A 27,035-nucleotide genomic window follows, 5' to 3' on the forward strand; every position below is an offset into this window, starting at 1 on the left:
AAAAAAACTTTTTTTGTCATAGGAATCTAGAGGCCTCTATCTCCCGCCATGCCAAATCTCAGCGCGCTCGCACCAACTTGAAAAAAATTAAAAAAAAAGTCGGCCATTTTTTTTTTAATGCAGTTTGTTTTGTCTCGGGGCCCTCTATGACATTTGGTCGAGCACCCCCCACCTATCACGCACCGTTTAAAAGTTGCCATACAAAATAAAAGTGGCCAGTTTTCCCGCAATCGTAGCATTTTTCGAAAAACACTATTTTTGATAGGTATTTAGGGGATCCCGAGATTCCGTGGCCAAAATTTCAGCGCGCTAGTGCAAACTTGAAAAAATTAAAAAAAAATGTCGGCCATATTGAAAAAAAAACATGGCGGCGTCAATATGACATTTGGTCGAGCACCCCCCACCTAGGTCTGACCGTTTGGCCGGGCCGTCATACATTTTTCTGACCGGAAGCGGTAGACCAAAAGTCGGAATTTTCTGGGGGTAAGGATACTACACCTAAACTATTGTGAATATTCATGGTATAAACTACGATAAATAAATAAATTCTCGTTCTCGAGAACATTCTCAGAAGTTACCGAGAAATTCTCATGTGGAAAGTTTCGCAACTTTGGAAAGTTTTTTTTAAATTATGTGATTATTTCTGTAATTGACAAAAAAAAGTTAAAATTATTTTTGGGTGACAGTTTTACAAATTATAGCATTTACATTTTATGTACAAAAAATCGAAAAACGAGAAATTCTCATGTGGAAAGTTTCGCAAATTTGGAAAGTTTTTTTTTAATTGTGATTATTTCTGTAATTGACAAAAAAAAGTAAAAATTATTTTTGGGTGTCAGTTTTACAAATTATAGCATTTACATTTTATGTACAAAAAATCGAAAAACAATTTTATTTTGGCGAAATTGACGTAAACTCTTTTAGTATTTTTTCCTCATTTTGGCCTCAGAAATGCATGGTTAAAATCTCTCGGGGTTCCTGGTATGTAACAATAATATGTTGGTGCCTCGTAGGTTTTTTTATTCAGAAAGTTTTTTTTAATTATGTGATTATTTCTGTAACTGAGAAGCTATGTCACTATTTCTAATTGGGTGACTCTGGACTATTTGAAATTCATTGTGAAATGGGATTTTACAGAATCTCTTTGAAATCGCGCACTTGGCAAAAAAAGTTTTTAATTTTTTTTTAACGTAAATTATTTGTATATCTTTCACGGGACAATGATGACTCGGACCTTTGGGAGGCGTGCGCGGAGCCCAGGCCAACATGTAGACCCTTATGACACTTATGAAATGTGGGTTACACGTTACCGAGCGGATGCTGTCCTTGCCCGTGTCATAGAACGCGCGCAGAGGCAACACCCGCCAGGGTGTGGACTATTGAGAGTTCATGGAATCTAAAATGAAAGCGATGGAGTAAATTGTGAGCTATGGAATATTAAACGTAATTTTATAATTGTAAAATATTAAACATATTTTACAATTTTGATTGAATTTTGGGGTGACATCCACAATTTCCGCCCCGGGTGCCACCCATGCTAGCTATGCCACTGAGTTAGACCAAGATAATTCTGCAACGATTTTGATAACACACGCAGTGCGAGTGTAATTTAAACGTCAAAATTTCTATGAAATTATGACGTATAAATAACATTTGCACTAGTAGCACTGCGTATGCTATCAAAATCATTGCAGAATTTTCTTGGTCTAACTCTATTCATTCACCAGTCAAGCTAACATGTAGATCAGATACAGGGTCAACCAAAAACCAACCGAAAACGCGAGCGCAGCGAGCGCGAAATTTTTTGTTAACAATATCGCAAGGGAAGTAACGGGAGTGGAAAACCGAGAAAAAGGTGGATGGACTGTGTGAGAGATGATATGAAACGAACGCAAGTGAATGATGAGATGACGGGCGAGAGAGAGGTATGGAAGAAAAAGACATGCTGCGCCGACCCCAAATGAATGGAATAAGGACAAGTGAATGATGATAATCGTAAGGCCGGGTACCGATCTTCACCTGGGCCTAAAAGTCCGAAGTGCCCCAGTGAGGCGAACTTTCATGCGAAGTAAAAGCCGTGCTTCAGGCTTCAGGATAAGTAGTTGAGCACAGACTCCAACCAATGTCCATTGTATTAAAAAGCGAGACGCGCAGGCCGAGCATGGCGCAGCGAGGCGAACGGCTAAGTTGAAGTAGAGGACATGTGGAACACAAACCAAATGGTAAATTGAGGTAAAAAGTGAGGCTAAGGTCGAGCATTCGTATGAAAAACTGCACTGGGGACACTTTTAAGGGTTTTATGGGTCAATTTCACCAAACGAGCATTTTTGTCTAATTCCCATGGAATTTTGAAATACCAACATTACCCAAAAAAAAATTTGCTGATAATTTGATAAAAAATATAATAAACTTTAATTTTCTTATTGTGTAAAAATATTCATAAAACTATAAAAGTTATTTCAATTTAAAATTTTGGTCAGGGCACGGGAATTAGTGTGTCCATGGGAATTAGATTTTACTAGCACGGAAATTAGAACATGGCCCAGTAATTGTTTTCTTAACTTATTTTGGTAGTTAAAACTATTATTTATGTATATTTTAATCTACAATAATATACTGCAACCATACTGAAGCGGCATCGAACATATTTACCCTCTTTAATTTTAGTTTCGGACGACAAATCTACGAAAGTATGATACACTAAAAACTACGTATTTGACTAATCGTTTCCTTTATTTTAATGGCAACTAATCTCTCTTTCTTAGTAAAATGTACATATTTCAAAACAATACTTTGAGTAGTTGCGTAAACTTGTCCGCCTTACATACAAAACTATTCATTAAAAAGTGTCATTATGTATCTGCATGTAGATAGGTACAAGGTGTATGATCTGGTATATGACCGTATAGGAAATGATACTAAGAAATAAATAGGGGCACAGTGAGAAGAAGTTATTGTGTAAGTTAATCTGAAGAAATCGAATATGCTGCCTTCATAAATTCATAACACAAAAAAATGTTTGACCACATATGAGGTAAGGTGGGGTAAACTATCTCCATGCCAAATATCATCAAGATGATATTGGTTCAGCGGTTTAAGCGTGACAAGGTAACAGACAGACAGACAGAGATACTTTCGCATTTATAATATAGTAAGAATAGGATATATTTAATTATTCTTGTATTAGAAAAGCTAATTTATAACAACTATGAGGAACTATGAGGGTTTTCTGGGGTGAAAAATCGATCTAGCTAGGTGTTATCTCTGGGAAAACGCGCATTTTTAGTTTTTAGGTAGGTATATGTTTTCCGAGCAAAGCTCGGTCTCCCAGATGTTCAAACTTTATACGGCATACGCTGTCAGCTGTCTAATTTACAAAAAAGAACATTGCAAATTTGATTCATTTTGTTTTATGTAACCTTAGGTACAGGTATTATAATATGTAATAATTCCAAAAATAGTTTTATGTTTATATAATATTTTAATTTTATAATATGATCAATGAATAAGGTAAGGTGGGACAAGACTAACAGTACGAGGATTCCATACAAGTGAGTCTTACCCCGGTGTCGTCTTACCCCACCTTACCTTACGTATTAAAATTGCCCGGGTTATTCGGGTCCACCCTGTATGTACTATAGTACTTATACTAAAAACCGTTCACAGATTTTTGTGCATCCTTTAAGATTTTCTTAAATGTAAAATACAAAGATATACGTCATATTGTTATTACATATAATATATATTCAATGCCAATATACATATATATATAATAATAATATGACGTAAACATTGCCAATTAACTTACAGTGCCCCCAATAAAAGATTTGTTGACAATATATGTAATACTTCCTAATTCCCGTGCCACTTAATCAGCTGTTTTAGGTAAATATTCCATGGGAATTAGGGCACGGAAATTAGAATTCGTAATAAAAAAATTCGCCAAAAATTTAAATCGTGTTTGACCAAACTGTTATGTTATCGCTAAAATAAAGATACATAAAGGGCTCCTAAATATGACAATTGTTATTGAAAAGCTATGTGGGAAATAAAATTTATAAGGGGCATCGAAATTAGAAAAAAATTGTCGCCCACCCGGATTCCGAAATAATTACGCGATTTGCTCGAACACGCCGCGGCTTAACGTACATCCGCTTGCTTTGAGAGACAGCCGAATACTGCCAGTACAGGTGAGGCGGGACACGAGGCGGTTCAAATACAGACGTCGGCTGTCAGAGCCCTTTGAGTTTTGCCGACGAAATTATACTCGCGCGCTCGGACAAAATTTAAACATCGATCACGAGCTATTTACCACAATGAAGTTAATAGTGTATGTGCTCAGTGATAGTAAATATCATCTAGTTTAAGTATTTGATACTAAATTAGAGATACTAATGTACAATTTTTCGTAGGATTTTTCATTATGCGCAAAAGTAGATTCCGGACAGGGCACGGGAGTAGTAATTTGAGCCTTTATGTATTATTAAGTGTACTCTAAAAACCAATTAATCAGTGAATTCATATGGAACTCGGTGTGAAAGTGTGACTTCTTTATGTAAAAAAAAAATGGTAAGTATTATCTGATGCTAACCCCCGATTTTCATCACGGACAGAAAAAAATTCGTGTTCAGAAATTGACCCTTATCTTCGTTTTAATCAATAGTCAGAAAATCAACTTTGCAGTACTACTTGAGCGTAGCCTTTAGCCTCGCTTAAAATTTGCCATTAGAGGTAGATAGGAAAGTGACTGAATAAGAGCGAAAAAGACATCGTTCGACTCGGGCCGAGCTGATACTCGGCCAACGGCTACGTGCGATAGTGCTATCTCATTCACTCCGATACAATGTGTGCGATAGACAGTGTGCGCGTTATACGTATTGACAGCCTCATAAGACTGCGTCGACCGTCCAGTGGCGCCCTCATTGGTGGAATTGTGTTTTATAATATACCTATACATGAATCAGTAAATATAGGTTATTACTATTGTTGTCCTACTTATTCCCCAACTTTTGGTCTTTGTCCGAAGTGCCATTTCGTAAGTTTCGGCCCGGCCGAAAGGTTCGGCCGTTTTTTGGCCGAAACCGAAACTACAGCCGAAACATGATTTTTTGGCCGAAACTGGCCGAAACCGAAACCGAAACCGAACCTTCGGTCGGACACTAGTTTATATACGTTCTATTACTTACCCCGTATAAATAACACTTGCACTGCGTGGGCTATCAAAATTGCTTCAGACTTTTTTTTGGTCTAACGTCGATTTCTAATTATACTTGGTCAAGCAGATCTTATCAGTAGAAAAAGGCGGCATATTTGAAAACGGTAGGCGCGAAGGGATATCGTCTCATAGAAAATTTGAATTTCGCGCCTTTTTCTACTGACAATATTTGCTTGACCATCTATATTTATTTTATTTAATCGAACGAGCGAGCGAAGCGAACGAAGTTCTTACATTCGACTTGGGACACGCGGCTGGCTAGGGGCACGTCCCGGCATTTCGATGTTTTTAAGCTGAACAATCAGAGGATAGTTTGATACTCAAGTAAATAAATTTGTTGCATTGTTGCAACTTAAGTAAATTTGTTCTAAATTAAATGAAATTGGGTAGACGTGTAGTTGAGGGCATTATATTTTAGTCATTAAATTATGAGCAGGCTCGATCAAGGGGTTATTGAGCTAGAAAAGCTTAGAAGGCTAAAAAGCAATTTGTGAGGGGTCTTGCTATTCTGGTCATCTTTTTGCAAGAAAGTATGGTCGAGTTTGGTATCAATTGAAAGTGCTCGGCTTGCACTTTTATAATATCGTTTTTAAATTTACCATTTTGAAATAATTAGCAAGATAAAAATAAACATAATATAGGTATTTGACATTCGACAGGAAATATTTCGGCTTACCACAGATATAGTATCAGTTAAGGCAAGGCCCCAACGCTGTCTGTTCTCTTTGACGGCGCAGCAACTAGTATAATTTCTCTCTCCTTGCTCTTTTAAAAATGCCGTTTGTCAAAAAAGGACAACCATACTGTTGACAAGATGGACTTCAAATCAAGGTGTCCCCTTTTTAGGTAGACCCAAGTTGTGCATGTGTGCGTAAAAACGTATATGTGTGCTCTTTTAGGGATGTGAGAAGTCGATTTTAACTAGCAAAAAGCAGAGCTTTGTAAGGGCTCGCGGAGGTTTTCTACCTTAACGTACCGAACCGGTTGCTGTCCGGTACGCCTGTCTGTTACAGCTTTTACTTTGTCCTTTAAAAACGTGTCCAGACGACAAAATCAAATTGCCAATATCATCCACACGTAATATACAATTTCATAAGTGCTTATTACATCCTACACGGCCGCCCAGTACTTTTTGTAAGGAACCCAACTGGCTTTCCTACATAATGTTGAGTCAGCGAGCCAATGTTCTTGAATTTATTTTTGCGTCCACTCCACACAATTGATCGAAAAACTATCCCGTCTGGACACCTACTGGCGGTAATCACGCTGCTCCACACATAAACTAACACACACAGTTCCACTAGGTACAGCCAGGGTCCAGCATCAGCTCTATCTTGGGTACTGCTCTTCCAAGTTCTCATTAAGACGTGTCAGATGACCAAAACAGCGTGTGCCTAATGTTGTACCAAACCTGAGTTCCACTAGGTACAGCCAGGGTTTAGCATCAGCTCTATCTTGGGTACTAATCTCCTAAGTGCTCATCAAGACGAGTCGGATGGCCAAAACAGCGTGTGCCTATGTTGCAACAAACCTGAGTTCCACTAGGTACTGCCAGGGTTCAGCATGAGTTCTATCTTGGGTACTGTTTTCCCAAGTGCTCATCATGACGAGTCGGATGTCCAAAATAGCGTGTGTCTATGTTGCATCAAACCTGATCGAGTTCCATTAGGTACAGCCAGGGTTCAGCATCAGCTCTATCTTGGGTACTACTTTCCTAAGTTCTCATCAAGACGAGTTGCATGACCAAAACAGCGTGTGCCTATGTTGTATAAAACCCGAGCTCCATTAGGCACTGTCAGGGTTCAGCATCAGCTATCTTGGGTACTGAAAGTACTGATCTACCCAGTGATCATCATGACGAGTCGGATATCCAAAACAGCGTGTGTCTATGTATGTTGCATCAAACCCGAGCTCCACTAGGTACTGCCAGGGTTCGGCATCGGCTCTATCTTGGGTACTACTCTCCTAAGTGCTCATCAAGATGAGTCGGATGACCAAACCATAATGTGCCTTTGTTACACCAAACCTGAGTTCCACTAGGTACTGCCAGGGTACTGGGTCATTTTGCTGAACTGCACGCCGACGTTTCGATTGGCGTGCAGTTCCCATACAAGTTTCAGTCGGGTTGTAGTCCGTCTGTATCGGCCCTAAGTTACTGAAGTTTGTATTAATTATGCTTATATCTTTATTTATAATTTTAGCAGTTCCAAGCAATAGTAACACTAAAGGCGCCATTCATTAATTACGTAAGACAATTTTTGCCAGCTTTTGACCCCCTCCCTCCCCTATGTAAGAAATAATAAGAATAGGCTGACCCCGTCCCCCTCCCACCAATATAATTTATTTTCAAAAAATATTTTTATGAATGTTTGTTTGTACCTGTACAAAGGTACTTGAGCTCGTTTAAGCTAACTCTGCACCGTGTTTGATAGCATAGAGTGTGGAAGTATTATTTTAAACGTCATAATTTGTTAGAGATTAAAAAAAATATCGCATCTTTGTGATCTTACTTAAGAACTATGAAAACCCCCTCCCACCCCCTTGTAAGAAAAAATAATATATGTTCGACCCCCCTCCACCCCAAAATCGTCTTACGTAATAAATTAATGGCGCCAAAACTGTATCTCGAACTGAAAATACCCGATTTAAGTTTGCTAACACAACATGACTAATCATCACATCGTCAGCGTCACAAAACATACGAGTAAATTGACCTCCGCAGTAAATATACAGCAAGATTGATTGTTCTAGTAGGTATTCACAAAAACTGAATTGCTAAAATGGGAATCAAACCAAGTGAAGCGAGGTGGGTTGAATCCAAAATTGTACCCACTTTGGTATTCATCGTTGTTAAGAGCGCTCTTACAAGAAAAGTCGAAATAATGCAAAATTGATGATACTAGTCGACGAAATTCAGGACTTTGCGCTCATTATTAGAAACAATGAGTACTTGTTCCAGTAAAAGCGTCTTCTTATCTTTATAAATATCGTTGTATATATTAGAAAAAGGACTTATTAAATTAGTAATGATTTTTTTTCTGATGGTCGTTTCCGAAAAACCCCGTGAAGCACTGAATGGCGAGCTCTTATTTGGAAATGTTGAGAATTTTACTCTGCTAAACCTGGCTATTTTGTATTACTAATACCCTGTACTTTAGGCATATCAAACTATATTTTTCCTACATACCTTTGAGAAAGAGAAAATCAAAGTAAAACGAACTCGATTTTCTCTCCGAAACAAGTGTCAATTCCTACGAAAATCTACTTAATATCGAAGTCATTTTCATACTCAAGCAATCTGCAACGTTTGCTTATACTGTTGGTATACATTAGTGTTTATGAAATTCTACTATAATTTTTTGGCAATTTTTTGAAAACTACTCTATATTACCGATGACGCGCGCTGCGCCAGCTCAGTGCCGCGGCAGAGCTTGTAGAGGCAGGACGTGTGTCGGTCGGCTCCGCACATTTTCAACGGCGACGACGAGGTTTTTTATCATTGTGTGCGGCGGGCGCCGTGTAAAACGCTATACTGTGTGCGTGTAAACCGCAACGAGAGACTTTGATCCTAGCACTGTTTTTATAGTATTATAATTTATAATGGTACAGTTTAATAAACTACCGGACAGGATTAAAAATATTTGAAACGACCTGACATTCTATATGTATTTATTTGACTCAAGATAGTACTCAGGGTCTGATGATGGAGCCGGAAGGTGGTCACCGGTACCAATCAACCATGCAACTAAACCACTTCGTGTTTAGGCTCGTTTTATTCATCTCAACAAGATCTTTGACACAAGATAGTACTCAGGGTCTGATGATGGAGCCGGAAGATGGTCACCGGTACCAATCAACCATGCAACTAAACCACTTCGTGTTTGGGCTCGTTTGATTCGGCTCAACAAGATCTTTGACTTAAGATAGTACTCAGGGTCTGATGATGGAGCCGGAAGGTGGTCACCAGTACCAATCAACAATGCAACTAAACCACTTCGTGTTTAGGCTCGTTTTATTCGTCTCAACAAGATCTTTGACTTAAGATAGTACTCAGGGTCTGATGATGGAGCCGGAAGGTGGTCACCGGTACCAATCAACCATGCAACTAAACCACTTCGTGTTTGGGCTCGTTTGATTCGTCTCAACAAGATCTTTGGCACAAGATAATACTCAGGGTCTGATGATGGAGCCGGAAGGTGGTCACCGGTACCAATCAACCATGCAACTAAATCACTTCGTGTTTAGGCTCGTTTGATTCGTCTCAACAAGATCTTTGACACAAGATAGTACTCAGGGTCTGATGATGGAGCCGGCAGGTGGTCACCGGTACCAATCAACCATGCCACTAAACCACTTCGTGTTTAGGCTCGTTTGATTCGTCTCAACAAGACCTTGGACACAAGATAGTACTCAGGATCTGATGATGGAGCTGGAAGGTGGCCACGGGTACCAGTCTACCATGTAACTGAACCACTTCGTGTTTGGGCTCGTTTGATTTGTCGCAACAAGATCTTTGACACAAGGTAGTACTGAGGGTCTGATGATGGATCCGGAAGGTGGTGACCGGTACCAATCAACCATGCAACTAAACCACTTCGTGTTTGGCTTCGTTCGATTTGTCGCAACAAGATGTTTGACACAAGGTAGTACTGAGGGTCTGATGATGGATCCGGAAGGTGGTCACCGGTACCAATCAACCATGCAACTAAACCACTTCGTGTTTGGCTTCGTTCGATTCGTCGCAACAAGATCTTTGACACAAGTTAGTACTCAGAGTCTGATGATGGAGCTGGACTGTGGCCACGGGTACCAGTCTACCATGTAACTGAACTACTTCGTGTTTGGGCTCGTTTGATTCGTCGCAATAAGATGTTTGACACAAGATACTACTCAGGGTCTGATGATGGAGCTGATGATGATAGACAGGTACCCGTCGCCACCTTCGCGCTCCATCATCAGACCCTGAGTACTACCTTGTGTCAAAGATCTTGTTGAGATGAATAAAACGTGCCTAAACACGAAGTGGTTTAGTTGCATGGTTGATTGGTACCGGTGACCACCTTCCGGCTCCAACATCAGACCCTGAGTACTATCTTGTGTCAAAGATCTTGTTGAAACGAATAAAACGAGCCTAAACACGAAGTGGTTTAGTTGCATGGTTGATTGGTACCGGTGACCACCTTCCAGCTCCATCATCAGACTCTGAGTATCACCTAGTGTCAAAGATCTTGTTGAGACGAATCAAACGAGCCCAAACACGAAGTTGTTTAGTTACATGATAGACTGGTACCCGTGGCCACCTTCCAGCTCCATCATCAGACCCTGTGTATCTTCAGTGTCAAAGATCTTGTTGAGACGAATCAAACGAGCCTAATCATGTTACTACATGGTTGATTGGTATCCGTGACCACCTTAATCATCATCAGATCCTCAGTACCAGTTCGTTTTTAAACCCTCGTTGATACAAACTTTACAACCTATAGGTACCAAATGCAATGACGAAACATGTAAATAAGCGAGTAGGTACCTATAATTTCTTTCGAGTAATATACCTTCATAAGTACGAGTATGGGGCTATTCATAAATTACGTCGTTTCAAATGGGAGGAGTGGGGGGGGGGGGGGTCTGGACATCGGATGATGGTAACATGACGTAGGAGGAAACAGATTCATCCGAAGCTTGATTTTTGGATGATTTGAGGGGTGGGGAAGGTCAAAAATCGTCAAAAATAGATGACGTAATTTATGAACAGCCCCTATGTACATTTGCACTGCATTTAGTATTTTCGTACTTACCAAATAACAGTTTTAGAACTTTAAAAGTTAAGTACAGTTAGTGTTGTTATGGTTGATTTCAATATGCTTCGCGAAGGATCAAGAATGTTTAATCCATCATTGTAGTGCGAGTGTGGTAGAAGGGATCGGCATACTGAGCTCGCACGGCCTGCCGCAGCGCGTAAAATACCTAAACTCGCTCAACGCCGAAATGTAATAGCGCTCTTAATGGCATAAGCGCCATCGACATTATTGAACTTGAAAACACCACATAGGTATCGTATTGTCTGAATACCCACAACACAAGCCTTCTTAAGTAAGAGTCAATTTGTATAAGAATGTCCAATATTTATTTATTTATTTATTACTAACACCATCTGTTAGAGAAAGAAATAATTAACATTAGCACGAATGTTAATTCATCATTTTGCCAACAGATGGCGCTAGTAGTAATACAAAGTGTTATTACTTTATTTTATTTTTTTAGGTTTATAAAATGATATTTTTATGTTTGATAACACATCTAGACATGAATTTAAATTACTATGTTAAATTTCAAACCTAACAGTGCAGTAGTTTTTCCGTAAAGTGTACCACAAGAATGCATAGTTCGTCGATTAGTGATAGGGCTCGCTTCGCTCGCCCTAATCATGTTATATATCGATGAACGCTACACAGCGGAACGAAATAGCGATAAATTGAAGCTTCAATATCTTCGTTAAACATAAACATAATTGAAATGCTAATGGATAATGAATATATTAGAATATAATAAAATAATTCAATTATTGCGGAACACATATTTTAGTAGGTATTTATGTATTTTAATTAAATATCTGAACTTTCCCTTCGTTACCTGCTGGGGCGTGACGATAAAATTGTGATCTGATAACCACAATAAAGAATAAAAGCATTTTTGTTCATTTTACGTATCGTTAAACCTTTGAAAAGATTATAATATCTATGAGTTAATGGCTCCACAGACCTTGTAATACTCGTATATCCACGCGATTTTTGATCCATTGCCGCCTATAGTGGGACATAAAATAGTAGAAATTAAATAAAATGGAACTCTAAAATTTCCATACTATAGTTGGTCAAACAAGTTTATCAGTAGAAAAAGGCGCGATATTAATTTTTCTATGGGACGATAACCCTTTGCGCCTACATTTTTAGCCGCTTTTTTCTACTGACGGAATTGGCTTGACAGACTATAAATTGTTGCCATGTGTAAGTATTTTACGTCAAAATGTGACAGCTAGTTACGTAGAAAGTGGCGCCCTCATTTATTAACCGACTTCCAAATCTCAAAAGGAGGACATTCGATTGTGTTTTTTTTTTATATTTGTTACTCCATATCTCCGTCATTACTGGATCGATTTTGAAAATTATTTTTTTGATTGTATGTATATGCATACAGATTGGTCCCGTTTTTGTCAAAACCCAGTTCTGATGATGGGATCCATGAGGAATCGAGGGAACTCCTCAAATCTTAAAGGCATACATATAGTGATTTATGTGTTTTATCAACAAATCAAGCACATACATTCAAAAAAGTGACATTTGACGAAGTGGAACTCTTGATGATGATCAGAACGTAACTCTTCAACGAAGCATAGATCACGTTTGGTGATTGGTCCTCTTCGTTATGTTTCGTTAAGCAAGTTAAGTTTTTAAGCCACATTTTTGTCAAGCTCGAGTTCTGATGATGGGATCCACGAGGAATCGAGGGAACTCCTCAAATCAAGGCATACGTATAGAGATTTTTGTATTTTCATCAGAAAATCAAGCATTTTCATTAAAAACTGTCGCATTTGATGAAGTGGAACTGCTGATGATGATCAGAATGGAACTCTTCAACGACGCATAGTTCACGTTTGGCGATTTGTCCTCTTCGTTATGTTTGTTAAGCAAGTTAAGTTTTTAAGCCACATTTTTGTCAAGCTAGAGGTCTGATGATGGTATCCATGAGGAATCGAGGGAACTCCTCAAATCTTAAAGGCATGCGTATAGAGATTTGTGTATTTTCATCAGAAAGTCAAGAATTTACATTAAAAACTGTCGCATTTGATGAAGTGGAACTGCTGCTGATGATCAGAACAGAACTCTTCAATGACTACACGTTTGGCGATTTCGAATTTCGATTTTGACGGAGCTGGCCCTGGAGCCAGACCTGACCCGGATCCGGGCTCTTATCTGGACCTGAACCCGGACCTGGACCCGGACTTGGACCTGGACTTGGACCTGGACCAAGACCTAAACCTGGACCTCGACCTGGTCCTGGACCCGGAACTGGACCAGGACCCGGACTCAGACCCGGATTCGGACCTTGACCCGGAAAACCACTGATACCTAAGCTAAATAAACCACTATGATTACCTACCATAAAATGTAGGTATGAAGTATAATGATGCCTAACTTACTAGCCCCTCCCGCTCAAACCCCCGTACACCGCACCGCACGCACTATTAAGTGGGTTAGGTTAGCTTTGAACTGCGATCCTCACAGAACCGAACTGCTATCAGAGAAGTGGGTTCGTGAGGCTAAAACTGCGACCCTTATAGAAACGAAATGCTACCTACTAGAAAAGTACCTACTAGAAAAGTGGGTGGTTTTACCTCCTTTTCTACATAGTGCACCATCTATGTACAATAATCTTTCACCGGCCCCCATAGAAGTCGGTTTTTTTTTCTTGAAAATTATTTTCTAACTATTTTATGTCGAACTATACGAGTAAGTAGGTGCAACAAAGTCAATCGCTCTATATTATTTTTGGCAAACCGCGAGTTCTCAGTTCGGGGCGAACGGGGCGTACTAGTTTAAAAAGAAGTACAAAGCGCTTACTAATAATAATATAACCGTTTAACCGATTGTGACAGAATGGTAACTATGGAACCCTACACTGAGCATGGCCCGACATGTTCTTGGCCGATTTTTCACTATGTCGATATGCGTTAACTGGCTGTCGTTATTTCACGCTTTGTACACATGAATGGAAATATTTTATGGAATTATTACTAAATCCTACATACACTTAAATATTGGGCAGTCAATTTGTCTTATGAATTTCAAAATAATGTTTCTTTTTTTTTTTTTTTTTTTTTTATGAAATAGGAGGCAAACGAGCAGACGGATCACCTGATGGTAAGCGATTACCGCCGCCCATGGACACCCGCAACACCAGAAGGGTTGCAAGCGCGTTGCCGGCCTTTAAGATGGGAGTACGCTCTTTTCTTGAAGGTTTGTAGGTCGTATCGGTCCGGAAATACCGCTGGCGACAGTTCATTCCACAGTTTGGCTGTGCGAGGCAGGAAGTTTCTGGAGAAACGCACAGTTGAGGACTGCCAACCATCCAAGTGATGAAGATGGTAATGTTGTCGCGTAGGGCGATGGCGAAAAGAAGCGGCAGGGATTAATCCGAACAATTCCTCGGAGCACTCCCCGTTATACATGCGATAGAAAATGCAGAGCGAGGCCACATCTCTACGCAGCGCCAAGGAGTCAAGCCGTTCCGAAAGACGCTGGCAGTCAACAATTCGAGCCGCTCTTCGTTGGATGCGGTCCAGAGGGAGAAGCTGGTATTGGAGTGCCCCTGCCCACAGATGAGAGCAGTATTCCATGAAAAATGAAATGAAAAATTATTTATTTCCTTATTAAGCTTCTACAAATTGCCATCAGTGGTTGGGACTTCCTTTTAGGTGAGTGAACCTGTATCAGGGTGCCCCGCTCCTCCATAACTAAACAGTCTTGTTATTACTTATATTATAGGAAATGTTATACATATGAAAGTAACTTATTTTATTTATTAACTAATTATAACTAATATTGTACATTATTTATTTTCTATTTTTATTTTAAAGAATGTTTTAGGTATTTATGCTATTATTTACTATTTTAACCTAATTAAATACTATGTTTATGACGAGGATATACGAGTATAAATTAATGTGTGTGTGTGTGTGTGTGTGTGTGTGTGTGTGTGTGTGTGTGTGTGTGTGTGTGTGTGAGAGTATGCATGTGCGTGCGTGTGTGGATTAGCGTATGAGTTCTGCCGATATGTTATGTTTAATTAATAATTTACTCGGTACAGTAATGACTCTGTATCATCATAACTTAGTTGTTCCATGTAATTCCATGTGTGGGCGAACCTGCGCCTTATAAAGCTGTAGGCGCTGGGCCGGTGTGAAATACCGTCTCGATCTGTTGAGCACACCGAGCTTCTTGGAGGCTAATTTAGCCTTACCCTCTAGATGACCGCGGAACTGGACTTCACTCGAAATGTCGACACCAAGGATTCCGATACTGGCTGCGGCACTCACGGGAGTGCTCTCAAAACGAGGTGACGCGACAAACTCTAACTTTTTTGCGGTAAACGCGCAAACCTGTGTCTTGCTAGGGTTAAAACGGACTAAGTTAAGTCGACCCCATTCAGAGACTTCCTTTAGGGAAGTCTCAATTTCAGACACAAGTTTGTTCCGGCTCTCGATGACGTATTCCCGAGAAATATTGGTGCGACCGGTGTAAAAGGCATCACCTGTACTATCATCAGCATAACAATGAATGCCGCTGATTTGCAGCATGTCATTGATATGCAGAAGGAATAGCGTGGGTGATAGCACACAGCCTTGGGGGACACCAGCATTCACAGACATGGGGTCTGAGCATACACCGTCAACTACGACCTTTATGCTTCTGTCTGCTAGAAAGCTACTGACCCATACACATAATTTCTCGGGAAGGCCATAGGATGGTAGCTTCGAAAGAAGTGCTTTGTGCCAAACGCGATCGAAGGCCTTCGCAATATCCAAGCTAACAGCCAATGCTTCACCCTTTGTCTCGATCGCCTGTGCCCAACGATGTGTCAAGTAGACTAGAAGATCACCAGCCGAGCGGCCTCTACGGAAACCGTATTGTCGGTCACTAAGCAACTGGTGATCCTCTAGGTACCGAAGGAGCTGGCAGTTGATAATGGACTCCATTATCTTCGAGAAAAGGGAGGTTATAGCTATTGGCCTGTAGTTGGACGGGTTTGAGCGGTCGCCTTTTTTAGGGATCGGGTGCACCAAAGCTGACTTCCACGAGGTTGGGACTACGCCAGAAGTGTAAGAGAGCCGGAAAAGACGCGTTAAGACCGGTGTCAACTCAGGAGCACACATCTTCAGCACAATCGCAGGGATTCCATCAGGCCCACTCGACTTATGAGTGTCGAGGGAAAGAAGTGCTTTACGCACTGAGCTTTGGTTTAACCGGATATCCGGCATACAGCTCTCGCACCGCGGTATGGTCGGCGGCGCGTATCCCCCGTCATCCAAAGTCGAGTTGGACGCAAAGAGTTTACCCAGAAGGTCGGCTTTGTCTTTTGCGTCGTGGGCCAATGAATCATTTCCCATGTGCAGAGGCGGAAAAGATGGCGTGCAGAAATTTCCCTGGATAGCTTTGGCAAGAGACCAGAACGCACGAGTTCCCGAAGGGAGGCGCTCTATATTCTCGCCAATTCTACCAATGTGCAGTGACTTTGCTCTGGCAATAACTCTTTTGAAGGACCTGGAGGCAAAGTTATACTCCTTTTTTAATGCGCTAGTCTTTACATCCCGTACTGTCGCTGCATCTACCCAGGCTTGGTAGCACTCTTGCTTTCGGCGAGAGGCCCTTTTGCAGAAGCGACCAAACCAAGGTTGGGATTTGCCACCAACAGGAACCACAGAGGATGGAATGAATAGCTCCATTCCCTGCAGCACAACGTCAGCAACAGAATCAGCAACGACATTGGGATCATCCGGCGTGAAGCAAACCTGCCTCCAAGGGTAGGATGCAAAGAAGGTACGCATCCCGTCCCAATCTGCTGACCTATAGTGCCACACCCGGCGGCTACAAGCAACTCGCCGACGCGGCGGGCACGCGAGTGGCACCGTACTCCGGATCAGGCAATGATCCGACGAACCAAGTGGGGCCTCAACGGAAACATGGTAGTCAACCGGATGACCGGGTGTTTCTAATGAAGATCGAAACTCCCGCACTCCCGAAGGCGGTTTACCAATGAAAGTGTAAATATGTATTACTAATAAAGCCATAGCATCTTAACGAGCTAGAATATACGTCAACTATTCGGTAATGTAATCGGCGATTTCGGCGTAAATATTCGGTCCCTTTGTCGAATTTTCGGTCACTTTGCCGAACACCGAATATTGCATAAATAAAATGTACGGCATTTTATACTCATTATTTTAATTAAATATAATTAGTCTTGGGAATTATAAAATTAAATGTAGGTACTTATCGAACGAGCGAGCGAAGCGAAGCGAAGCGAAGCGAAGTTCTTACATTCGACTTTGAACTCGCGGCTGGCTAGCGGCACGTCCCGGCATTTCGATGTTTTTAAGCTGAACTGTCAGAAGATAGTTTGATACTCAATAACTTAAGTAAATTTGTTCTAATTTAAATGAAATTGGGTAAACAAGTAGTCGAGGGCATTATATTTTAGTCATTAAATTATGAGCAGGCCCGATCAAGAGGTTATTGAGCTAGAAGAGCTTAGAAGGCCAAAAAGCTGTTTGTGAGAGGTCTTGCTATTCTGGTCGTTTTTGCAAGAAACGTGGTCGAGTATAGTATCAAATGAAAGTGCTCGACTTACACTTTTATAATATCGTTTTTAAATTTACCATTTTGAAATAATTAGCAAGATAAAAATAAAATAGAATAAAAATAATATATGTATTTGACATTTGACAGGAAATATTTTGGCTTAGCACAGATACAGTTTATTTTAATCTCTATGGTGGTGACTTAAATCCAGGGGAGGGACAGCCGTATACGAAGCCCTTTATTCGAAAAAATAGCGCCATCTATATTACTTAACGCTAAACTTGGAAATGGCGCTTCAAAATTGATGCAAAAAAGTAAATCTTGTCAGTAGAAAAAGGCGCGAGACTCAAATTTTCTATGAGACCATATCCCTTCGCGCCTACATTTTTTCTACTGACAAGATCTGCTTGGCCAACTATATTATACATACTACTCTTTGCTTAAATCAATCAGTTAAGGGCTCCACAGACCTTGCAATAAATCCACGCCATCTTTGATCCATTGCCGCCTATAGAGCGACATAAAATAGTAGAAATTAAATAAGTAAATATTAGTTTCTAGGAAAGGTATGGCATTTGGTATTATAAAATAAAAATAATAAATTATGAAGAGTAACGTCGCGCGGAACAACTAACTAGGTAATGGGCCTAATGGGTGTTAAATTACTTATCACTTTACACAGTCACACTATTTTATATCCGGCGAGAATAATGGTGCATCCGTTTATTTTACACTTACATTAATCCTACCGAACATGTGACACGTTAACTACAGTTGAACAAACCCTGTTTCTAAAATGAGAAAAAGTCACTATTATTGGAGTTTAATATTTTTTGTAAGTAGATTATGTTTTCTATTTTGTTTATACACTATGGCAACGGTTAGGCAGTAGGGCAGAGGGCTAGACTACATTTAACTAGTTCATATGGCTTTTATTTAATAGCTGAGCTTTTATGGTTTGCTAAATGACTATTTTAATTTAAATTAAATACTGCTCAATGGACGGCTCTTTGGCGACATGATAATTACTAAAGTACCTAACCTCGATTTATCCGACAGATCGAGATAAGTGGCACTTTCCTTGATATAAACGAAATCAAGAATAATATTTTAAAATGGAAACAAGAGAACGCACTTAATTTTAGTGAGGTCAGATTCAAACAGTTCTTTATATTTACCTACGTATTTATATTTATACCTACAACTTATAATTAATTAAAAATATTACGTAAGTACTTTACTTGATTTTATGCAGATTGGGGCATCTTCTAGTGGTATCTTCGACTTTACTGATGTTAAAAATAAAATTTTACAATGGAAAAATCAAAAACTGGCTGCTTTTTGTCCGACGAATGGGTAATTATAAATATTATAATTAATGATTATGTTTATGATTGCAGTGAATAAACTGATGAGTTTGATGACATGCTTGCAATTAATAAATTATTATATTATGATTATACTTATTAAATTTATAAATGTAATTATTATTATAGTAAATGTTCCTTGTATAAGTCGGTCAAGCAAGTATCTTGTTACAAATTGCCATTAATTTGGCCCTGTCTTGCCTTTGCTCTTTGCCATATTTTATGATTTTTCGATGAATAATCGATTTTATTATTATTACTCTAATATACCTAAACTTTACTTTACTTACAGAGCGCAACTTCAAAATTTGCTGAATTTAGTTTGTAGTACAGCTCAACCTACCAATATTACACTAAGAGATGGGTGTATAACATGTTTTTCCAGAGTTACTTCCATGCCAGAGGTTAGTAAACCTATCATATTGGCAAAAAAAAATAAGTCCAAGTTTCACTTGCACCTAATAGAGCCTTAGAAAAATATCTTCGTTAAAATCCAAAAAAGGAAGCAGCTGTAAAATTATGCATGTTGTAAGATACGTTGCCAAGAAAAGTGTTAATAATGTAAATAACTATTTAATTTATAGGTACGTGTGTTATATTTTTAGGGTCCTCAAGAATTAACTGCGTTAAGCGCTTGTGCCTCGCAGTATTTCGTGAACACAACTTACGCTGCCTGCGCGACTGCACTCGCTGTAAGTAATAATATTCAGTACCTAAAATAATAAATGAAGGTTCAGGCCCTTAGGTACATTTGCCGACCAGACTCATAAACTCCTTTCCTCAATGATTCGGTCAAATTGTGTTTTTTGAAAAACTAATTATAGCCAGCCTTTTATGAATGTAGTATGATACCTTTAGGTATGGAGCTTTACGCATGCTAGCGTCCCCTTCCCTCCCCCTGCCGCAACCCCCCCCCCCCCCTTTTTGCATGAAATATGTCCCGGTTCACAGTTTTTTTCATTTTTTGGGGAGAGTGTACAATATAGGAAAAAAGTGTCAATGAAAGAAATAATCCCTATTAAATTCTAAACAAAAAAGGTTTTATTCATTTTTTTCATATGACGCACCATATTCATGTTATGGCTACATGAACTTCGACAAAATTTAACCGTTGAAAAACTTGTTGAAGTTCAATATAACATAGTACGTGATAGTACTGAAAGAAATCCTACACGGAGAATAACCTTGCAAGCTTATTCTCCGTATAAGATTTCTTACAGTACTATCACGTACTATGTTATATTGAACTTCAACAAGTTAATACATGAATATGGTGAGTCTTACCAAAAAGTTGCATATAACCTTTTTTGTTTAGAATTTATTAAGGATTATTTCTTACCTTGACACTTTATTCCTAATTCTAATACTTTTCTCAAAAATCAATAAACCCCGTCAACCGAGACATATTTCATGCAAAAAGGGGGGTTGTGGCAGGGGGACGGAAGGGGACGCTAGCGTGGGTAAAGCACCATACCCAAAGGTATCATACTACATTCATAAAAGCCTGGCTATAATTTGTTTGTCTTCCCCATACATTAGACCACAACTTAACCGAATCACAAGACGATTATAAATACTTACGGAAAATTGACGTTGTTTCAACTTACCTTTGTTTTAACTCACCTCGGTCTCCTAAAGATTTTTTTTCGATTTTGCGAATCAACATAGGTAGTATGGAAGGTAGAGTTTACTTCTACACTCCATAATAGGTAGCTTATTAATTACTGTCATATTTATCTTATAATTTTAGTACCTATAGCTTTTTTATTACTTACTTAATTATACAGCGTAAAATTTTATTTCATTAAATATTTAAATAAATTAAATATTTCCAGACATTGGCATCTTCAGCTTTGAACGTACAGCCTTCTGGTTGCTTCATGGGTTATTGCGATTTTGTACGCTGTCTAAGGAGAACCAACTCGATTAATTTGGTAAGTAAGTATACATTATAATTAAAATCCCTATTTAATCTCTGCCCTTGTCCAAATTATCTGGCTACTGGAATCACGCTACACCTAATACCGAATAAAAATTTAATGAGGAGGTACTTTTGGAAAATCTTCGAAAGACTAGTTTTTTTTGATACCTGGGAATAATAAAGTCCCGTCAATTTACTACCTCCAATTTAATTTTTGCGTCAACACCACCTGACGAAAAATTGTCCCGTCTAGGCGCGCCTTAAGAGAGAAGGCTTTGCCCAGTGAGTGCCCAGTAGTGAGAGTGAGACACTAGGCTTGTAAAAAAATAAGCGGCCGTTTCTTCTTTCAGATAACTCAATGTACTCGAGAAGCAAGGACAGGTGTTAATATAACACTTGATGCTGACAACGTGCGATTTTATACTAATGTAACATCCTGTATCTTGGCTAAATCACGCTGCAGTACCTATAATCCAATCACTGGTGAACCTCAGACCCCAGGATATACGTCGTCCGGTGCTAGAATCAGTAACGCGTTGCAGTTTTCAGCAGCGGGTGAATTAAGGATACTTGCTTTCTCCGCTTCCACACCAGTAACATCTTCCTTCTGTTCTACATCATCGAATCTCACACAAACTAGTTGGCTTACTAATGTTTGCTAGCTTGCATTAATTAGTAGTAAAAATAAATAAAAACCACATATAGGTATGCAAATGTTTATAGTTGGTCAAGCAGATCTTGTCAGTAGAAAAAGGCGGCAAATTTGAAAAATGTAAGCGCGAAGGGATATCGTCTCATAGAAAATTTGAATTTCGCGCCTTTTTCTACTGACAAGATTTGCTTGACCATCTGTATTTAAAATTTTTAATCAAATCTTTTAACATTTTAAGTATCACATAATTTCGTTGATTGGACTAGAATAGAATACCAGTTAGAAGAAATAAAGCTTTTATAATCTGTTACATCTATATGACTTTCTGTGACATCGAGTCATCAAATGTCAAACAAATGACAAATATGACAACTAAACTCAACTGTCATTTCTTACCCAACAATGGTGTCGGGCAAGTTTAAAACTTTTGTTTTGGTTTATGTTTTAATTTGACGCACCATTCATGGCAATAATTTTCAATAAGTTGTTTACGAGTATTCGATTCTGATAAATTCCAGTCTTCAAAAGTCCGTGAGTGTTTCATTTTTATACATTGTTTTTCTTATCATACCGTTACATTCCTTAATAACATAACCTTCACATTCATTTTCGCTTGTTCTTCTGATTCAATACGGCCTATATGATGGGGTTAATGTTATCTAATAGATAACACTTTGTACTTATTTCAATATTGATAGCAGCCGGCACGATGATATTAGAACATCTGGACTTTGCAGGATCATTTATTATAAGTAGCATTTGTGCTTCATTGTAATACATTTTATTAAACAATACATTTATCCTGTTTGTCTGTGACTAACTACATATTTATTCAGTAAACAAACCACGACTTCAGAATTCTATTCATAAATGTAAAACTGCTTCATCTCAATGCTCAATTTGCATTTTTAAACTTTAAATTAAAAAATAATACTTAAGGCTACAAAATATTCAAATTAAGTATAGGTAACTAGAGAAATAAACTAAAAATAAACCTTATAATAAGATAAGTCTGATCTATCCCCTGCGGAAGGTTGCCCTCAAGGTTGCCTACATTGTTGAATGGTGATGCCTATTCTTTGGCCTAGGAATGAGTTTAGGGTCACTCATCAAGAAGTCTTCATTAGCTTTGATTGGATTACACTGAGTGAATGCTTTTTATTAAGGATGAAATACATATATACCGGGTGTGGCCTGTAACATGAGCAAAAAATTAAACTGTAGGCTGTACTCCTCATACTGACCAACATTTGTTCAGCGACTTTTAAAAATAACTTGTGGTTTGATTTTTATTACACTTTAAAGTTTATTCTAAGACGCAATGTATTGCAAATTTTGTTATGTTTAAGGCGTGACAAGCAACGTCAATCACACTAATATGGCGTGGCGATGGCGTCCATTGAAGATAATATTTATTTTGTATGAAAAATAGGGAGTCTAAATACTATTATTATTATTATTATTTCGTTTTAGACAGGCAGCTGATGCTGGTGCGTCTAAATCATAGTTCACTTAGCACGATTTCACTGTTTAGATAGTTTATCCAGTCTATTTTTAAATTGATTCACGCTTGTAGAGTTCACAACTTCAGAGGGTAATTTGTTCCAAGCATTTACTATCCGGTTTGCAATGAAGTTTTTCGCGATATTTGTTTTATGCTTTGTGGTTACTAGTTTAAGGTAGTGTCCTCTTGTGCGCGTGTTTGGGTTTCGAGTGAACAGGTCGCTTAGTTCTGGACAGTCGTAATATCCATGAATGATTTTAAATGTCTCGATCAAGTCACCACGTTCACGCCTTTTTTGCAGTGTTGTCAAGCCCAGCTTGACTAGTCTTTCCTCGTACGAAAGTGACTTTAGCTGTGTGGGAATTTTAGTAAATCTACGCTGCACTCGCTCGATCATGTCAATGTCTTTTTTGAAGTATGGATTCCATATCTGAAAACCATATTCCAGAATTGGTCTTATGTAGGTCTTATATATCTTTAGCATTGTTTCGGTGGTGAGAATACGAAAAGCTCTTCTAATTATGTAGATTATAGAGTTAGCCTTTTTTACCATTTGTGAAATATGGGGTTCCCACTTGAGATCGTCAGACATAATGACTCCTAGGTCTTGTTGGGTCGTGGTTCCTGCTAATTGTACGTTGTTTAAAGTGTAATAAAAATTCCTTCTTCCATAACAGCAATATATTTCCTGATCACAATATTCCGTTACAGTTCAATCTCCAATCACCTCACTTCACAATCGTCCTCCCTTCACCTCTGCCCGTAACCGAATGCCCGTTAACCGCCATGCCAGTCGTCTTTTATTCTTTCTTCCAACTACCTTCTATTTACAAAGGTCAACTATCAATCACGTTACTTTTAAATTTATTAAATTATAGAGATTATTCAACAAGTAATTTTAATGAATCTTACACTCGCCCATCCTGACATTGTGCATGTCCTCATGCACAGTCATACTAATCGCGTCTGTCATCTAATCTTACACTCGGCATGTCAAATCATCGGGCATTCAGTAAGAAGGTTATTAATCCTTCATTACCCATTTAATACAATTTCTTTGTCTGTCTATATACATTTTTCTTATTATTTATTGAATTAATCTATATCTTCACATAATTATTTCAAATCCAATAAATCCATCGAAATATTTAAGTTTCTATTCAATAATTATACAACAATATACAATAATTTTTATGCATCAATACATATAAAGTACATTACTTAACATATTCGATTGCTGTTTTTTTTTTTTCTCATTATTTCTCGTTTTTTTTTTTTTAATCACTCTCATGACACAAACGTGTCTCACAACATACCATTTTTTTAATCAAATTTTACGTGTAGCACATTATTTCTCTTGTTTTTTGATTCCATTCTAATTTTTTTGATGTGCTACTTACTGAATCACTCTCATGACACAAACGTGTCTCATCACAACATAACATTCTCTATTTCCGTCTTTTTTTTCGTCCAATAATCCAATAATCAATAATTTAATAATCCAATAATTTAATAATCCAATAATCCAATAATTTAATAATCCAATAATTTAATAATTTAATAATCCAATAATTTAATAATCCAATAATTTAATAATCCAATAATCCAATAATTTAATAATCCAATAATCCAATAATCCAATAATCCAATAATCCAATAATCCAATAATCCAATAATCCAATAATCCAATAATCCAATAATTTAATAATCCAATAATCCAATAATTTAATAATCCAATAATTTAATAATCCAATAATCCAATAATCCAATAATCCAATAATTTTAAAATCCAATAATTTTAAAATCCAATAATTTTAAAATCCAATAATTTTAAAATCCAATAATTTTAAAATCCAATAATTTTAAAATCCAATAATTTTAAAATCCAATAATTTTAAAATCCAATAAATTCAAAATCCAATAAATTCAAAATCCAATAATTTTAAAATCCAATAAATTCAAAATCCAATAATTTTAAAATCCAATAATTTTAAAATCCAATAATCCAATAATCCAATAATCCAAAATCCAATAATCCAATAATCCAATAATCCAATAATCCAATAATGCAATAATCCAATAATCCAATAATCCAATAAACAAATAATCCAATCATCCAATCATCCAATAATCCAATAATCCAATAACCCAATAATCCATTAATCCAATAATCCATAATCCAATAATCCAATAATCCATAACCCAATAATCCAATAACCCAATAACCCAATAATCCAATAACCCAATAATCCAATAAGTCAATAATCCAATAAGTCAATAATCCAATAAGTCAATAATCCAATAACTAAACTCAATAATCCAATAAGTAAATAATCCAATAACTAAACTCAATAATCCAATAACTCAATAATCCAATAACTAAACTCAATAATCCAATAACTAAACTCAATAATCCAATAACTAAACTCAATAATCCAATAACTAAACTCAATAATCCAATAACTAAACTCAATAATCCAATAACTCAACTCAATAATCCAATAACTCAACTCAATAATCCAATAACTCAACTCAATAATCCAATAACTCAACACAATAAACCAATAACTCAACACAATAATCCAATAACTCAACACAATAATCCAATAACTCAACTAATTAATCCAATAACTCAACTAATTAATCCAATAACTCAACTCAATAAACCAATAACTCAACTCAATAATCCAATAACTCAACTCAATAATCCAATAACTCAACTCAATAATCCAATAACTCAACTCAAGAATTCAATAACTCAACTCAATAATCCAATAACTCAACTCAATAATCCAATAACTCAACTCAATAATCCAATAACTCAACTCAATAATCCAATAACTCAACTTGACAATCCAATAACTCAACTCGATAAACCAATAACTCAACTCGATAATCCAATAACTCAACTCAATAATCCAATAACTCAACTCAATAATCCAATAACTCAACTCAATAATCCAATAACTCAACTCAATAATCCAATAACTCAACTCAATAATCCAATAACTCAACTCAATAATCCAATAACTCAACTCAATAATCCAATAACTCAAATCAATAGTCCAATAATTCAACTCAATAATCCATTAAATCAACTCAATAATCCAATAAACTCTACTCAATAATCCAATACTCTACTCAATAATTAAATAAACTCATCTCAATAATCCAATAAACTCATCTCAATAATCCAATAAACTCATCTCAATAATACAATAAACTCATCTCAATAATCCAAAAAACTCATCTCAATAATCCAATAAACTCAACTCAATAATCCAATAAACTCAACTCGATAATCCAATAAACTCAACTCGATAATCCAATAAACTCAACTCGATAATCCAATAAACTCAACTCGATAATCCAATAAACTCAACTCGATAATCCAATAAACTCAACTCTATAATCCGATAACTCTATAATCCGATAACTCTATAATCCGATAACTCTATAATCCGATAACTCTATAATCCGATAACTCTATAATCCGATAACTCTATAATCCGATAACTCTATAATCCGATAACTCTATAATCCGATAACTCTATAATCCGATAACTCTATAATCCGATAACTCTATAATCCGATAACTCTATAATCCGATAACTCTATAATCCGATAACTCTATAATCCGATAACTCTATAATCCGATAACTCTATAATCCGATAACTCTATAATCCGATAACTCTATAATCCGATAACTCTATAATCCGATAACTCTATAATCCGATAACTCTATAATCCGATAACTCTATAATCCGATAACTCTATAATCCGATAACTCTATAATCCGATAAATCTATAATCCGATAACTCTATAATCCGATAACTCTATAATTCGATAACTATAATCCAATAACTCTATAACCCAATATTTCTATAATCCAATAACTCTATAATCCAATAACTATAATCCAATAACTCTATAATCCAATAACTCTATAATCCAATAATTCTATAATCCAATAACTCTATAATCCAATAACTCTATAATCCAATAACTCTATAATCCA

General features: G+C 37.4%; 2 protein-coding genes across 3 annotated transcripts in view; both read left to right on the top strand.

Annotated features, from left to right (window-relative positions):
* Window positions 1-18,277: 18,277 nt before the first annotated feature.
* Window positions 18,278-21,657, top strand: LOC134806612 (uncharacterized). 2 transcript variants are annotated; one of them, XM_063779935.1, is made up of 7 exons: window positions 18,278-18,406; window positions 18,631-18,720; window positions 18,827-18,927; window positions 19,231-19,342; window positions 19,544-19,630; window positions 20,774-20,872; window positions 21,210-21,657. In XM_063779935.1, exons 1-7 carry the CDS (start codon window positions 18,368-18,370, stop codon window positions 21,519-21,521), a joined length of 840 nt encoding a protein of 279 aa, XP_063636005.1. In that variant the 5' UTR covers window positions 18,278-18,367; the 3' UTR covers window positions 21,522-21,657. The 2 variants fall into 2 exon arrangements, with proteins under 2 accessions (XP_063636005.1, XP_063636006.1); XM_063779936.1 differs by lacking the exon at window positions 18,631-18,720.
* Window positions 21,658-21,903: 246 nt separating this feature from the next.
* LOC134806613 (glutamine-dependent NAD(+) synthetase) overlaps window positions 21,904-27,035 on the top strand; it is a 43,573-nt gene continuing 38,441 nt past the window's right edge. The window contains exon 1 of the mRNA XM_063779937.1: window positions 21,904-22,042. The gene's annotated coding sequence lies outside the window, so the exon portion shown is untranslated. The remainder of the gene's footprint in view (window positions 22,043-27,035) is intronic.

Source organism: Cydia splendana, chromosome 3 (genome assembly GCF_910591565.1).
Source record: "Cydia splendana chromosome 3, ilCydSple1.2, whole genome shotgun sequence".
NCBI lineage: Eukaryota > Metazoa > Arthropoda > Insecta > Lepidoptera > Tortricidae > Cydia > Cydia splendana.

Bases quoted from the DNA above. Each gene is read 5' to 3' on its own strand.
- LOC134806612 (XM_063779935.1), top strand. From the start codon at position 18,368: ATGAGAAAAAGTCACTATTATTGGAGTTTAATATTTTTT. The intron at 18,721-18,826 runs GTCAGATTCAAA...GATTTTATGCAG, and splicing joins ACGCACTTAATTTTAGTGAG to ATTGGGGCATCTTCTAGTGG. The intron at 18,928-19,230 runs GTAATTATAAAT...CTTTACTTACAG, and splicing joins GCTTTTTGTCCGACGAATGG to AGCGCAACTTCAAAATTTGC.